We start from the raw sequence: 13,390 nt of genomic DNA on the forward strand, positions 1-13,390 counted from the left end.
ATGCTGGGAGGAAAAGAAACATCTCCAGCTTCTCCTGGGGCCAAGCCCTACCTCCAAGACTCTGTTTCTCCCTTGTCCTGCAGCCAATGTGACCCTGGACCCGGCCACAGCTCACCCCAACCTTCACCTCTCCGAGGACCGAAAACAAGTCAGGGGCCAGCTGACGCCGCAAGACCTCCCGGACAACCCGGAGAGATTTGACTTTGAACCCTGCGTGCTGGGCTGCGAGGGCTTCACCTCAGGGAGACATTTCTGGGAGGTGGAGGTGGGGCAGGGAGGTGTCTGGGCCCTGGGGGTGGCCCGAGCAGCGGTCAAGAGGAAGGGACCCATGAGCCTCACCCCCAAGGAGGGGGTGTGGGCGCTGGAAGCTTATCACTCCCTCACCTCCCCCCGCGCCAACCTGCGCCTGAACCCCCTTCCCAGGAGGATACGGGTCTCCTTGGACTATGAAGGGGGGCGGGTGGCATTTTTCAGTGCAGATGATGACAGTTCCATCTTGGTTTACACCAGAGCCTCCTTCAACGGGGAGAGGGTCTTCCCCTGGTTCAAGATGGGGATGGGGGCTCGTTTGCAAGAAATCACCCAAACCCCACCCTCAGAGAACCAGTCCGTGACTGGGCAGCTGATGTCCCCTCTGGACTGGGTGGGATTCAGGTCTCTCCTCCGAATTTATCCTTGAGATATGTGTCAATGAGACCTTAACGAACCTGTCCTTGAGGTATCTGTCAATGACCTTAATGAATCTGTCCTTGAGGTGTCTATCAATCAGACCTTAATGAATCTGTCCTTGAGGTGTCTGTCAATGAGACCTTAATGGAAGGGCCATCTCCTGCTTGATGCCAGCTGTTTGCTGTAGTTGCTCAGAGCATCGTGCCGAGAGAACTTGCTGCTGCTCCTCTCCTGTGTCTGTCTCCATCGGGAGCTTCGGAAAGGCACCTGTAGGGCAAGGATGGGGAGACAGGACACCAGCAGGCAGCGGTGAGGAGAAAGGATCGGCCAGTATGAGGTGACAGGGTCAGCACATCAGAAGGAAGGGAACATTGAGGGGTTGACCAAGGACGGAGAGCACTCAGGGCTTCCAAATGTGTGGTCTTTTTTGATTTATTTTGCCTTTAATGGACTGAATCCTTCTGTTTATACCTCGTTCCAAAGTGTTTTCTCTCTGACATCAATCACAAGGTGGATCCGGAGTCTGTTCCGCAAAGGGCGGTGGCCTTTTAGTACCCGCTGGCTTGGTTTGGGGAGCTGGTCTCTATCTCTGCCAAATTTCTGATATTTATTTGAAATAAAATAGCATTTTGGTTTGCGCTTTCCACTTTCTGCCTCACCATGGATGCATTACCTCGCGTTTCTTAGCATTTGGCTCAGCAAGATCAAGAAAAGCGCCGTGGGATGGGGACACCTCGCTTACCTTCCCACCTTCTCGGGGTGGACCTCCAGGCATTCACGCCCCCTTGGCAGGCAGTGAAGGGAAACCAGCCCACCTGGAATGTAGTTTTCCACATCAGCTTCCTGGATAACTCCCAGGGAAAGCCTGTTCCTCCCCGTTGGCTCTTCAGGAGGGAGAAGACGGGATCAGTCGTGCCGGCGGCTCCTGCGGCTGCGCGGGTCAGATGTTCCTCGACTATAAAAGCAGGTGGAGCGGCCAGGCGAAATGCAAATTCTGGCATTTTCACTTAATTCACCTGCACCGATTCCCTCAAAACCTGCTGGTTTTCTTCCGAGGAAACCTGAAAAGAGGAAGAGGTGTCACGGAAATAACCCCCCCGTTGTTGATTATAGAACCGAGAAGAGGAACCAGAAGCGAGAGTGGGAGGGAGCGGGTGACGTCGGGCTCAGAATAACAGCCAAGATATGAATGGGCACCCCCGTGATGAAGCCCGACCTCCCCATCCCCACGGCTCCCACCGAGGGCAAACTGAGAGCCGATATTTTGGCGCTGGTCTTTGTCTATGCTGTCACATATCCCCCTCCCCCTCCATCCATGCTCCTCAGCCCAGTGCATCGCCGTCACTTGGTCCCATCACCCCAGCAGGGGATCCATCTGCTTTCTGCAGATGCTTTGCCACACCTCTGACAGGGAGGCCTATGAGCCAACGTGTGTCACCATGCGTGTTGGGTCCACATCCCGTCATGGATTCAAGCCCAGTTGGGAGAGGCAGAGGAATACAGATGGAGAGGCTGCCAGTGCAGGAAGGACCTGGGTGAATCAGGGGAAAAGCTCTTGAGCTGTTCTTCAAGGATGCATTTGGGGGTTGCTGGAGGTCCCTGAACCACTTGCAGTCCCATCATGCTCCTCTCAGAGGCACCTGCTGAGAAATGTAAGACACAAACCACCAAATCCTGGTAAAACTTAGTGTTTTCCTCGGAGGCGGAGATGTTTTCCTGACTCCTTCAGGGCCACAGGTTCCCTCCGATGTCTCTGATCCCCATCCAGCTCTCTCCCAGGTGTCCCTTCAATTCCAGAGATCTGCCATGCAGATGGCTCCACCCCAGCCGGTTTCCCAGGCTCTGTCACAGTTTTTAGGGTGCAACTCGTTTGCTCAACCGTAGGCAACCTCATTTGGAGATGAAAGGAGCTGTGCCCTAGGCTCTGCCAATGGGCGCGGAGGAGCCGCTCTCCTCCAGAGAACAAAGCAGCCTAGCTCAGATGGAGGTGTCTCGTTCACTGGGTTGCACCCACCTCTTGCGTCTGGCAGGACAGGTTGCCTCCCACTCTGCTCACCCCCAGGCCATGCTTCCCTGGGAAGCGGTTGCAGGGTGTTTGCTTCCAGTCCTGCAGTTCCAGGAGCGAGCAACTCCCCCCCCACCCCCCTCTGGCCTCTGGCTCTTCCTGATGGGAATAGTTTGCTGGAAATGAGACTTGCTTCCCCAAACCTGGCCAAGTGATTGCAGCTGGGGGTTATCTGTGCTGGTAACCCTTCAGCTGGGTCACAGTGACCCTACCTCCAGGCCGCCCAGTTGCCGTGATGCGAAAAATATGGAGCCATGGAGCTTAGCAAAGGAGCAGTGGGTTGGGAATTGCTTAGAAACGTTTCACCGCGAGCTCAGAGCCAGGACAGAGCTTGCTGGAGGTCACGTAGTGATGGGCGGCTAGAGGTACATCCCTGGCAGGGCTCCCAAGCACCCCAACATGTGCCCCCTGATGCATGTTGAGTTGCAACCCCTCTTCCAGCACCACCAAGATTCCAGTTGCACATTTCCCCTCCCTGTTTTCTTATGTTTTTCTCATCCATGGTCCCACCAAGCCTCAAGAGCTCCTCACCTGGAGGTCTTTTCGCCTCCAGCCCTTTCCTGGGAGGGCTGATGGTTTCGCCTGATGCCCAGGCCTAAAAGGAGAAGGAGAAAAGCAGTGAGGTGACCACCCCCAACAGCTCCCCAAGGTGGAAGATGGGCAAAGGAGAAACACGATGCTCCCAGCGGATCAGTCCAAGGGCGTCACCACCTCCTGCCCGGGAGACACGGCGCGAAGAGCTGAGGCGCAAGCTCGACGCATCCGTGCCGCAGTTTTACTCAGGACGGGGAAGGAACAGGAAGGGAAAGATCCAGCCCCATCAAAGGGAGAAAGCCAACAGGTTTTGTTAGTTGACTGCGGATGAAATCCAGGCATTACGTTTTCGGAAGGGAGAGAGTGAGGAGGTCTCTGAGGAAGGACAGCTACCCTGGAGTGCAGAACACTGGAGGATCTGGTAGGTGTCAGGCGCCCGGACCGGGCAGTCCCTGGGCGGTAAAACACCAACTTTAGGGTCATTTCTCTTGACCGTTTTTGGTTGCTTTGCATCACTGCTGGGCTGGTAAGTGCGGGGATATCGCGGCGCTCAGGAGGCTGCACTGCCGCTCAGCGGGACCTGGGCAGGGTAGAGGGTTAGGTGGAGAGGAACCCAATGACGTTCAACAAGGGACAAGTGTCGGGTGCTGGCCCTGGGGAGGTTGGACCCCAGGCACCAGGACAGGCTGGGGGCTGACCTGCTGGGAAGCAGCTCTGCCCAGAGGGACCTGGGGGTCCTAGTGGACAACATGGTGGCCATGAGCCAGCAGGGTGCCCTGGTGGCCAAGAAGGCCAACGGCATCCTGGGGTGCATCAAGAGGACCATGGCCAGCAGGGGGAGGGAGGTTCTCCTCCCCCTCTGCTCTGCCCTGGGGAGCTCTAGGGGCCCCTTCCAACCCAAAACATTCTGTGATTCTATGAAATATCTCAAGGGTGGGGGTCACGAGGATGGAGCCAGGCTGTTCTCAGTGGTGCCCAGCGCCAGGACAAGGGGCCATGGGCACAAACTGGAGCAGAAGAGGTTCCAGTGGAACGTGAGGAAGAACTTGTTGACTGTGTGGGTTATGGAGCCCTGGCCCAGGCTGCCCAGGGGGGCTGTGGAGTCTCCTTCTCTGGAGATCTTCAACCCCCGCCTGGCCGCTGTCCTGTGCCCCCTGCTCTGGGTGAGCCTGCTTGAGCAGGGGAGTTGGGCTGGGTCATCTCTGGAGGTCCCTTCCAAACCCTGCCATGCTGGAATTCTGGGATTCTGCCCAAGTTCACGCAAGTGTGTTTGTGCCTTTTATCAGCATCTTTCCTCCCAAATCTGTGTCGCTTTTTTTGTGCCTCGAGTTTGATTTTTCCACACCCCCCCCCCAAGTTTCTCCAGGAATTCCAGAAAAGTCAGGAGGGATTTGTGTTCATGGGTGATCTCCTCCAAGAAATGCCTCTCCATGAATTCCTCATGGTATTTCCCATCCCGCCGCTCCTTCCTTTGCACCTTTAAAAGGGGAGGGCAGGAGCCAAGCCCTGGCAGACGGGCTTAGATTTCAGGTGCCTTGCAGGTCCCAGGAGGACCACGAGCTCTTCTTCCTTTTGCAGCTGGAAGAACTGAAAAATGAGATTGAGAAGAGGCAGGCAAAAACTGCCACCAAAGCCTCAGAGGAGATCTCCCAGCTGGACAACCCAACGCAAGGGCAAGAGGGGAAGCGTCAGAAATCTGTGAGTGAATTTACCTGGGTGAGAATTTTCAAGGGAAAATTGTAGGGAGGGTCCTCCCCGCCAGGTCACCTCCGGCTTAATGAGTTGGGTTTTCCGAGCTGGGTTTGCTCCTGTTCCAGCTGTAACTCTGAACCCCCCAAGGGGATCCCGTCTCTCCAAAGAGGGGGAGATGTGCAGCCTAGAAAAGTGGGGGAAAAAAAAGGGGGGCTCGAATCACTGTGGCGGGGAATGGTGAGGGCCGGTGGCTCCCCATGGGATGGGGCACTTGAGCCTGATAGCGTAGGGAGCAAGAGCATCACCAGCCTTCACCCCATGCTTGAGGTACCTGGGAGAGGGGAGCAGCCAGGGGCAACCCAGAGCAACAGGTGGGTCCATGGGCAGGAGGCAAGGCTGGGGGCAAGCCAGGAAGGCAACCCATGGGGTGGATCAGCGGGGTCCATGGCCATGCTCCTCCGAGGCATCTTGCAAAAGGCCTAAATCCCCAAGGACTGAGCTTAAATTGAGCCCCTGAGCCATGGGCAGGGGGTAGGTGGGGTCTGAGGGCGGGCTGGTCAGGGCCATGAATGTCTATCATCGGTGCTACTGGGGTGCCCTTTTAGTGGTCTAATGAGTTTATGGAGCAGGCGGAGGTTCCTCCTGGGTGTCTCAGAGGCGCCCAGTGAAAGGATGAGAGGCAACAGGTTGTGGCAAGAGAAATTTTGTCTAGATTTGGGAAAAAAAAATAATGTTTTCCTCATGAGTGTGGTGCCTCCCCGGCTCAGGGTCCCTCTAGATGTGGGCATCTCCATCCCTGCGTGTATTCAGACCTTGCCTGGACACAGCCGAGAGGGTCAGAGCGGAGACCCGAGAGGTCCATCCCCAGCTGAACAACTCAGCATTGCTGCAATTTGAGGGGAAAAGCTGAGCTTCATTTGCTTTCTCTTTTCATTCCCTAGGATGGGAAGAGCACCCTCAGCAGGTACGTGGCCTCCCTGACAGGCTCTTTCACCACCTTCTCAAAGAGCAATGGCCACAAGAGGAGAAAACTCATCGGGTGGCTGTCGAATGTGCCTCTGCATCACTGGAAGGGTATTTTGGGTTGTCTCGTCCCTCGATGTGCCAATCAAAGGAGCGTCAGCCTCAAAATGACCTCCACGTTGGCAAAGCTTGGCTTTGATTTCACTGCAAGGCCTTGGCCCTTTTCACTAGCCCGGTCCCCTCAAGCTGGACCTTTCTCATGGTCTACACAAAAAAAAAAAAAATTAAAAAAAAAAAGATTAATCCAACAGGGAAATTTGGCCTTTATATTCCTTGAGGGTTGGGTTGCTGAGGGGGTAAGGTTAAAAACCTCCAACATTCCAGCAACACCGTCACTTCATTTCTGGTGGCATCAGATGTCCTGAAATGACACCGATCGCTCCGAAAAGTGGGGGTTGTTGGGGGTTTTGTGTTCCCACAGGTGTGGGAAGGTGACTTTCCAGCTGCCAGCAGATGCTTCTCTGGCATCGGAGGAGAGAGTCTGTCATTCCTCCTGGAGGAGCAGCGCTCTGAAGGATACTCTGAAGAAGCTACGAGGTACTGAGAAGGGCTCAAGGAGGAGGAAAAAAAAATAGGGGAGCCATATTTTGGGGAGAGCTGGAAGAGCTGAGCTGTCCTTAGCTCATTCTGGATATACTTTGGGAACAGAAATACCGCTGAGAGAAACCTGGAGATGGAGGAGAGGAAGGAAATGGCCTCAAGTTGTGCCAGGGCAGGGTGAGGTTGGCCATGGGGAACAATTCCTTCCCCTTGGGGCTGTCAGGCACTGGAAGGGGCTGCCCAGGGAAGGGGTCGAGTCCCCAGCCCTGGGGGGATTTAACAGCCGGGCAGAGGCGGTGCTGAGGGCTGGCGTTTGGGGGTGGGATGGCAGGGGTAGGGGAAGGGTTGGGCTGGGAGAGCTTCAAGGGCTTCTCCAACCTCAACGCTTCCATGATTCTGTGCTTTTTCCCCTTGGATGCCAGCCTGGGTCCTGCTGGCCCCTTCCGCATCCCTGGGACTATCAGCCTTGCTTCTGACCCCCCTGTCCCCATCCTCCCCCCAGCCATTGTGACCCTGGACCCTGACACGGCTCACCCCGACCTCATCCTCTCCGAGGACCGTAAGAGCGTGAGACGCGGGGAAGGACGCCAGGACCTGCCTGACAACCCGGAGCGATTTGACTACTGGCCCTTCGTGCTGGGATGCCAGGGCTTTGCAGCCGGCCGGCAGAGCTGGGAGGTGGAGGTGGGGGGGACAAGTTCGGGCACTCACCACCCGCAAGGTGACCCTCCTCCCCCTCCGTTGGGTGCCCCGGCGGGTCAGCGTCCACCTGGACTACGCCGGAGGGACGGTGGCATTCTTTGATGCAGAGGAGGGGGGGCTCATGTTCATTTTTTCCCGTGCCTCCTTCACGGGGGAGAGGGTCCGCCCATGGCTCTGGGTGGTGGGGGCCAGGTCCCAGCTCAGGCTGTGCCCCTGAGACATGGGGACCAGCATCCCCCCCCCTCCCCCCCCAGCGTCAGGGGACAACCCCTTGTCCCCTGTGCTACCCCTGGGACTACAAGGAATGGAGTCAATGGGGACTTGGGCTTTTGAGTTGCCTTCTTCCCTATGAAACTAGGGGGGGTGGGCTTGATAAGGATGAGGCTGAGGAAAAAATGGGGGAAAAAAAGCACTGGAGAGGGGACCCTGGGGCACAGGAATGGGAAATAGCGGGGAAAGGGGGAAAATTCAGCGTGACAACAGTGGAAATGTTGGCCTGGTCACCTCCAAACCAAGGGGTCCAAACTTGATCTTCCCCCCCTCCCAACCTCCCTGTGGGTGCAATCGCCCTGAACCAGGCAGTTTCTCCCTTCCAAAGGATTCTGGGGTGGCCAGGTCAGAAATTCACAGCGCAAACGTCTGCAGCTGCTAGCGGGTAAGGTTTATCCCAGCCTTCAGTGCTGCAAGGTGGAGTCCTACCATGGTGGTGCCTTTGCTGGTGGAAAGCCCACATGTGGCAGAGTTCCCGAGCCTCAGCTGTTCTCTCTCTCCTCCAAAAATTGATATTTGAAACTTCCATGGTGTAGATCCTTCATAATAATAACAACAAAGATGTGATTTTCCTCCTCTGTGTCTTTCCCTGGGGTTGGGGCTGCCAGAAGACAGGAGAGCAGCGGGGCACAGGGCTTCCAGGGACGCCCCTAGGTCACCCACATGGGGCTTGGCGACCTTTCTGGGTGCAGGCACGGCCAACTCGCCCTGGCATGGTGCAAATCCCAGGAATGGGATTTAGTCAGCCAAAACTCCAGCTCCCCGCCTTGAACCCGACACTCAAGGAACCAGGCAGAGAAGAACCTTAGGAGCATGTGAACCTTTTTACTTCATCTAAAACCCATCAGACCGGAGAAAGAGCAGAGCTGGTGTGGGATGCGGTGGGGCAGACGCGGTGCTGTTTCTTCATGATGGCCCGGTTTGAGGGTGACCCGTTGGGACACCAACCCACAGAAAGGCTCAACCCTTTGGCATCACCAATGATGGAAAGAGAGACCAGCAAGGCCAGCTAGGACTTCAGTAGACAGAAGGCCTCCCAGGTCCTGGCCATAGGGATGTTGGGGACATAGAACTGGCATCTGGGTAAGAAGGGAGCGCTTCAGGGACACAGCGTGATCTGGGAGCCCTCGCTCCATACCAGGAACCAGGGATGAATACTCTCCCCTTTAAACGAAGCCGCTGGGAAAGCGAATATCAGAGCCCTCTTATCGGCATCAAAAAATGCCACCTGTCCCTTTTCATAGTCCAGGGAGATCCGGACCCTTCTGGGGACCTGGATCTGGTACAGCGGGACACGCTCAAGGGAAGTGAGAGCCCAAAACTGACCCTCGCAGAGACCCATAGACCAGAGCTCCATCTCCGGGCTCGTGGTGGTCTCCTCCCTTCTCCTCAGGGACTCCCTGGCCACCCCCACGGCCCAGGAGCCTTTGGGTGTCACCTCCACTTCCCAGCAGCATCTCCCCGAGGTGATGCCCTCACAGCCCAGCACGCAGGGATCGGTGCCAAACCCATCAGCAGATGGGTCCTGCTGGGCATCTTCCCACCTCACGCTCCTCCCGTCCGCTGACACGACGAGCTGGGGGTGAGCCGTGGATGGATCCAGGGTCACTGTCACTGCAAAGGGGCAGAGAGTAGAGCACCAAAGGAAACCAAACCACTTCCCATGGCCCTGGGTTCTGCCTCACTGCTGGGGCTGGGCGGGGAGGTCCTGCAGCACCGTCCATCCTTTTGTTTGGGATGCTTTGCCCTTGCTGCAGGGGCAGGCACTGGTTGCTTTCCCCATCCCACAGGGCCCAGGAAAACTTCAGAAGATTCCCAGGGGAGCAAGAGGACAAGCCCCGAGGCAGATGAGGAGACCCCCTAACCCCTTTTTGGGGCCAAAAATGACAAAGTAGGCATTTGTTCCCTGAACAGATTGGCACGAAGGGGCAGACTCAGTTTTTAGCAGCTCCGTGGGAAGAGATGGATCGATCCCCACATTACGGTGAGGACTCCCTGGCTCCTTACGGACTGTTGGCCGCCCCCATGCTATCCATTATTTTGTTCGGACATGACCCAGCAACTCGTGGGCCATCCCACGTTGGGCTCAGCCTCCCCTTGGGCCTTCCCACTCCCTCACTTCCAGGAGATGCGGACTTACTCTTTTCAGGCAGCTCAAACATCAGGATGTCTAAAGAGGGGAGGAGAGAGGACATCTGATGAGACACGTGGGTATCGGGGTGAAGGCGAGGACAGAGAGGTCGCTCTGCCACGCTGACATCATGTATAAAGCCGCAATAAAATAGAATTTATACTCCAATTAAATAAATACAACTTATGCCTGCCCAGGTATCGCACTGTCTCCCCAGCCCGCCCTCAATACCTTGGAAGCTCCTCAGAATCTCCTCAAGAGCAATATTCTTCTCCCTGAAGTGACTAATTTTCTTCTCCAGCTCTGGCAGCAGCAGCGGGGGCTGCTGGAAGTTCTCCTTCTCAAACCTAGAAGAAGGAGGGGCAGAACGAAGGGGTGAGGACGCATCTTCTCAGAGAGAGAGCCCAAGAAAACTTTTGCGTGCACCCATAGCTCAGAGGAGCTGGTGAAGGCTTCAACCACGGGCAAAGCCACCTTTGCCCAGGGCCTCTTGTCCACAAAGCCAAATGTTTGACTTCTGGGCGACGTTTTGTGAGGGCTTCTCCCTACCTGCCCTGTAAGACACAAGGTCCAACCTCCCTCCCCAGCCTGGGATGGAAGGAGAAGCTCAGGAAGCCCCGTACCTGCTCAAGGTGCCTTTGATGTCCTGGAAGGGAGAGAGGGAACTCAGTGAATAGGTCTTGGTAGCAAAACATCTATGGAAACCTCAACAGCGTGGACGCAGCTTGAGAGCTGAGCTCAGCCTGGGTTCCGCAGCATCGTGGGGCAATACTCAAAGCCAGAAAATAGCCTGGAGCCAGGTGGTGAAGGCCTGGCTCTGTTCCCTCCTCCCTCACCTGCAGAAACTTGCTTGCTGGTTGCTGGCACTTCTCCTCCATCTCCTGGATCAAGGTATCCAGATGCGAGATCTCCTTCGTCAGACTCGTGATGTTTTCTTCCTGGATTTTCTCAACGTCTCTCTCCAGGTCACCCAGCTGAGCCAGCAGGTGACGGGCATGGTCCTCCAGGAAGAGGCGAAACCCTTCAAACTTGGAGAAAATCCTCTGCCGCTCCGCTCCAGTCTTCTCCTGCCAGGAGGGGGACACAAGAAGGGAAGAGTAGGGTGGAGAAGGATGCGGTAGAGTCCCATGTGTGCCAGCGAGGGCACACCTGGAGAGTCTTGAGCATCCTATATCCTTCACGAATTTCTCAACAGTTGGACTTGATGATCTGAAGGGTCTTGTCCAACTTAAACCATTCCATGGTTTAGCAGTTGAGTTCCTAGTGGGGCTCCAGACTCTGCCAGTTATTTCCCTACCCCAACTCTGAGAAAAAACCCGGCAGTGTTTGGTTTGGTACCTGGGAAGGGACCCCAACCCTAAGGCAGCGCGGTATGATCACCCACATGGCATTGTACCTAAAGCCGAAGGGGGACAACCAGACCCGACCCTCCCCCCCGCATCCCTCCTCATAGAAACTTTTACCAAATACTCCCAGCTTCTCCTTATTTCAACCTCTCGAAGTCCCAGGAGTTTGTCTCGGTCTTCCTTCACGGCTTCCAGATGAGCCTGGATTTGTCCCTGGGGGAAGGAAAAATAAAGACCCCCACGTCTCTGGAGACTGAAATGGCCTAAAAAATATATATTTTCTGGAGCCCTCAGCACAAGAAGGACGTGGAACGGTTGGAGCGGGGCCAGAGGAGGGTGATCAAAATGATCCAAGGGCTGGAGCCCCTCTGCTATGAGGCCAGTCTGGGAGAGTTGGGGGTGTTCAGCCTGGAGAAGATTGTTCAGCCTGGAGAAGAGAAGGTTCAGGGCAGAGCTGAGTGCGGCCTTGCAGGGCTTCCCGGGGGCCCATAGGACAGACGGGGACAATCTTTTTAGCAGGGCCAGCTGTGACAGGACAAGGGGGGATGGTTTTAAACCAAACCAGGGCAGGTTTAGACTGGAGATGAGGAAGAACTTCTTGCCCCTGAGGGCGGTGAAACCCTGGCAGGGGTTTCCCAGAGCGGGGGTGGAGGCCCCATCCCTGGGAACATCCCAGGCCAGGTTGGCCGGGGCTGTGGGCAACCTGATGTGGTTGGAGATGTCTCTGCTCCTGCAGGGGGGTTGGGCTGGGTGACCTCTAGGGGTCCCTTCCAACCCAAACCATTCTGTGATTCTATGAACTCTAGGGGTCCCTTCCAACCCAAACCATTCTAGGATTCTACGATATATAGTCCGGGGAGGGGATTGTGTTGTGGTCAGCTCCAGAGCTCCTCCTTGTGCCTCTCTTGGTTCAGAAGCATCCTGAGCGTAAGACTTTATGCTTTAAATAAATGCCACACAGTGGAACAAGCGCTCTGTGCCAGCTCGTGGCTGCAGCAGATCCTTTCTCTGAGCCGATTTAACTCACTGATACAGCAGGAAAACAGCCCTGGTTTTATCGGACCACGGTCCCACTGGCTTAGAGAGCATCCTGGGATCAGCAGTTGCCAAGTAAACGCCGGAGCTGGACAAAGGCTTGGATTTTGCAGCAGGGGAGAGGGGATTAAGGCCTCACCCCTTCAGCCACGGAGCACCAGGTTCTCAGGGGAGAACTGAGACAGCAGAAGCACCGGAGCGTGGTCTACGCCGTCATTTTGAAAGGGGCCAGTTTGCTCTGGGGGAAGAGCAAACGCCCAGAGGAGGGGGGGACACAACATTTCTGCCCCCTGCCTAACATCCTTGGGTGGGGGTGAGATGTCTCACAGCCTGATGGTAACGCGCTGCGAGGGGAACATCAAGTGCTGGTGCTGGTCTGGCTCCTAGTGCACATCTAGATGGAAAAACAAATCCCCTTTACCTTGTATTCCTGGACAGCATCCAGCACGGGGAGCATGGTGTGAGACCGGTGCGCTCGGGACTCCCGGCAGATCATGCAGATGAAGGCTTCATCATCCTTGCAGAAGATCTTCAGAGGCTCCTGGTGCCTCTCGCATCCTTCCTCCTCAACCACCTCCCCTCTGGCCGCCTGCAAGCTCAACCGCTTGGCGATTTCCAGCACCCGCGCCAGCTCTCGGCTGGGCCGAAGGTTTCTCTCTGGTGCCGTCTCCCGGCACTGCGGGCAGGAGAAATCCACCGTGGACCACTCCCAGCAGCGGGTGATGCACGCCCGGCAGAAGTTGTGACCGCAGTGGATGGATACAGGGTCTCGGAAATACTCGAGGCAGATGGGGCAGGAGGCTTCGCTGGGGAGCTCTGCGGTGGGGTTCGGCGCAGCCATGGGGCCCCGGTGTGAGCTTGTGAGACGTCGGCCACTTTCATTTTCCTCTGAGCGAGGGAAAGGCGTTTCCCTTCCTGCCACCCCCCAGGGTGGGCAGAGCCAGAGCTGAGCCTGGTTGGGAAGGCAGAGAGTGGGCGATGGCCAAAGTCCTCCTGGTTGCACCCCCCAGGGTGGTCCCCCTCCCCAAAACGGCTGGAACCTGCAGTCCGTACCAGTTCCTGGTACCCAGAGCCTGGCAGGGAGGAAGGATGGGGAGCTCTGCCAAGCCTGAGGGTGAGCCCCACAGCCTGGAAGGGGTCTGGGCGTGGGGGCAAAGAGGATTTGGGGAGGGGGCTTGGCTTGGAAAAGATGGGGAAGAGCATCCATGGAAAAGGTGAGGCTTGGGAAGGAGGTTGCGTATCGGAGGGAGGGTGAGGGAGGAGGAACGAAGCCAGAAGTGGGGGGGTGAGGGGTACCCATGTGGAGGGGGAGAAGGGTCCTGGGATGGGGAAAGGGTCTGGGCATTCTCTCTGCAGCAAATCCAGGCTGCTGGCATGCGTGGG

At 56.4% G+C, this 13,390-nt stretch overlaps 3 protein-coding genes across 3 annotated transcripts in view; 2 read left to right on the forward strand and 1 right to left on the reverse strand.

Annotated features, from left to right (window-relative positions):
• Positions 1-1,320, forward strand: part of LOC118452596 (zinc finger protein RFP-like) — a 7,356-nt gene extending 6,036 nt beyond the window's left edge. The window contains exon 7 of the mRNA XM_035897430.1: positions 84-1,320. Within this exon, the coding sequence (XP_035753323.1) occupies positions 84-679 (596 nt within the window). The 3' untranslated portion in view covers positions 680-1,320. The remainder of the gene's footprint in view (positions 1-83) is intronic.
• Positions 1,321-3,410: 2,090 nt separating this feature from the next.
• LOC104129183 (E3 ubiquitin-protein ligase TRIM39-like) lies at positions 3,411-7,545 on the forward strand. Its single transcript, XM_035897437.1, is given in 7 exon segments — positions 3,411-3,481; positions 3,653-3,689; positions 4,847-4,966; positions 5,902-5,924; positions 6,405-6,520; positions 7,026-7,206; positions 7,208-7,545. Coding segments are annotated over 7 exon segments (783 nt in total). The 3' UTR covers positions 7,443-7,545.
• Positions 7,546-7,794: 249 nt separating this feature from the next.
• LOC104129176 (zinc finger protein RFP-like) lies at positions 7,795-13,207 on the reverse strand. Its single transcript, XM_035897432.1, has 7 exons — positions 12,429-13,207; positions 11,090-11,185; positions 10,463-10,693; positions 10,250-10,272; positions 9,858-9,973; positions 9,636-9,665; positions 7,795-9,109 (listed from the first exon to the last, which is right to left on the reverse strand). Exons 1-7 carry the CDS (start codon positions 12,846-12,848, stop codon positions 8,595-8,597), a joined length of 1,431 nt encoding a protein of 476 aa, XP_035753325.1. The 5' UTR covers positions 12,849-13,207; the 3' UTR covers positions 7,795-8,594.
• Between the last annotated feature and the right edge of the window lie 183 nt (positions 13,208-13,390).

The sequence above is a fragment of the Egretta garzetta genome, unplaced genomic scaffold (assembly GCF_000687185.1).
Source record: "Egretta garzetta isolate BGI_Z169 unplaced genomic scaffold, ASM68718v1 scaffold407, whole genome shotgun sequence".
In the NCBI taxonomy this organism is placed as follows: domain Eukaryota; kingdom Metazoa; phylum Chordata; class Aves; order Pelecaniformes; family Ardeidae; genus Egretta; species Egretta garzetta.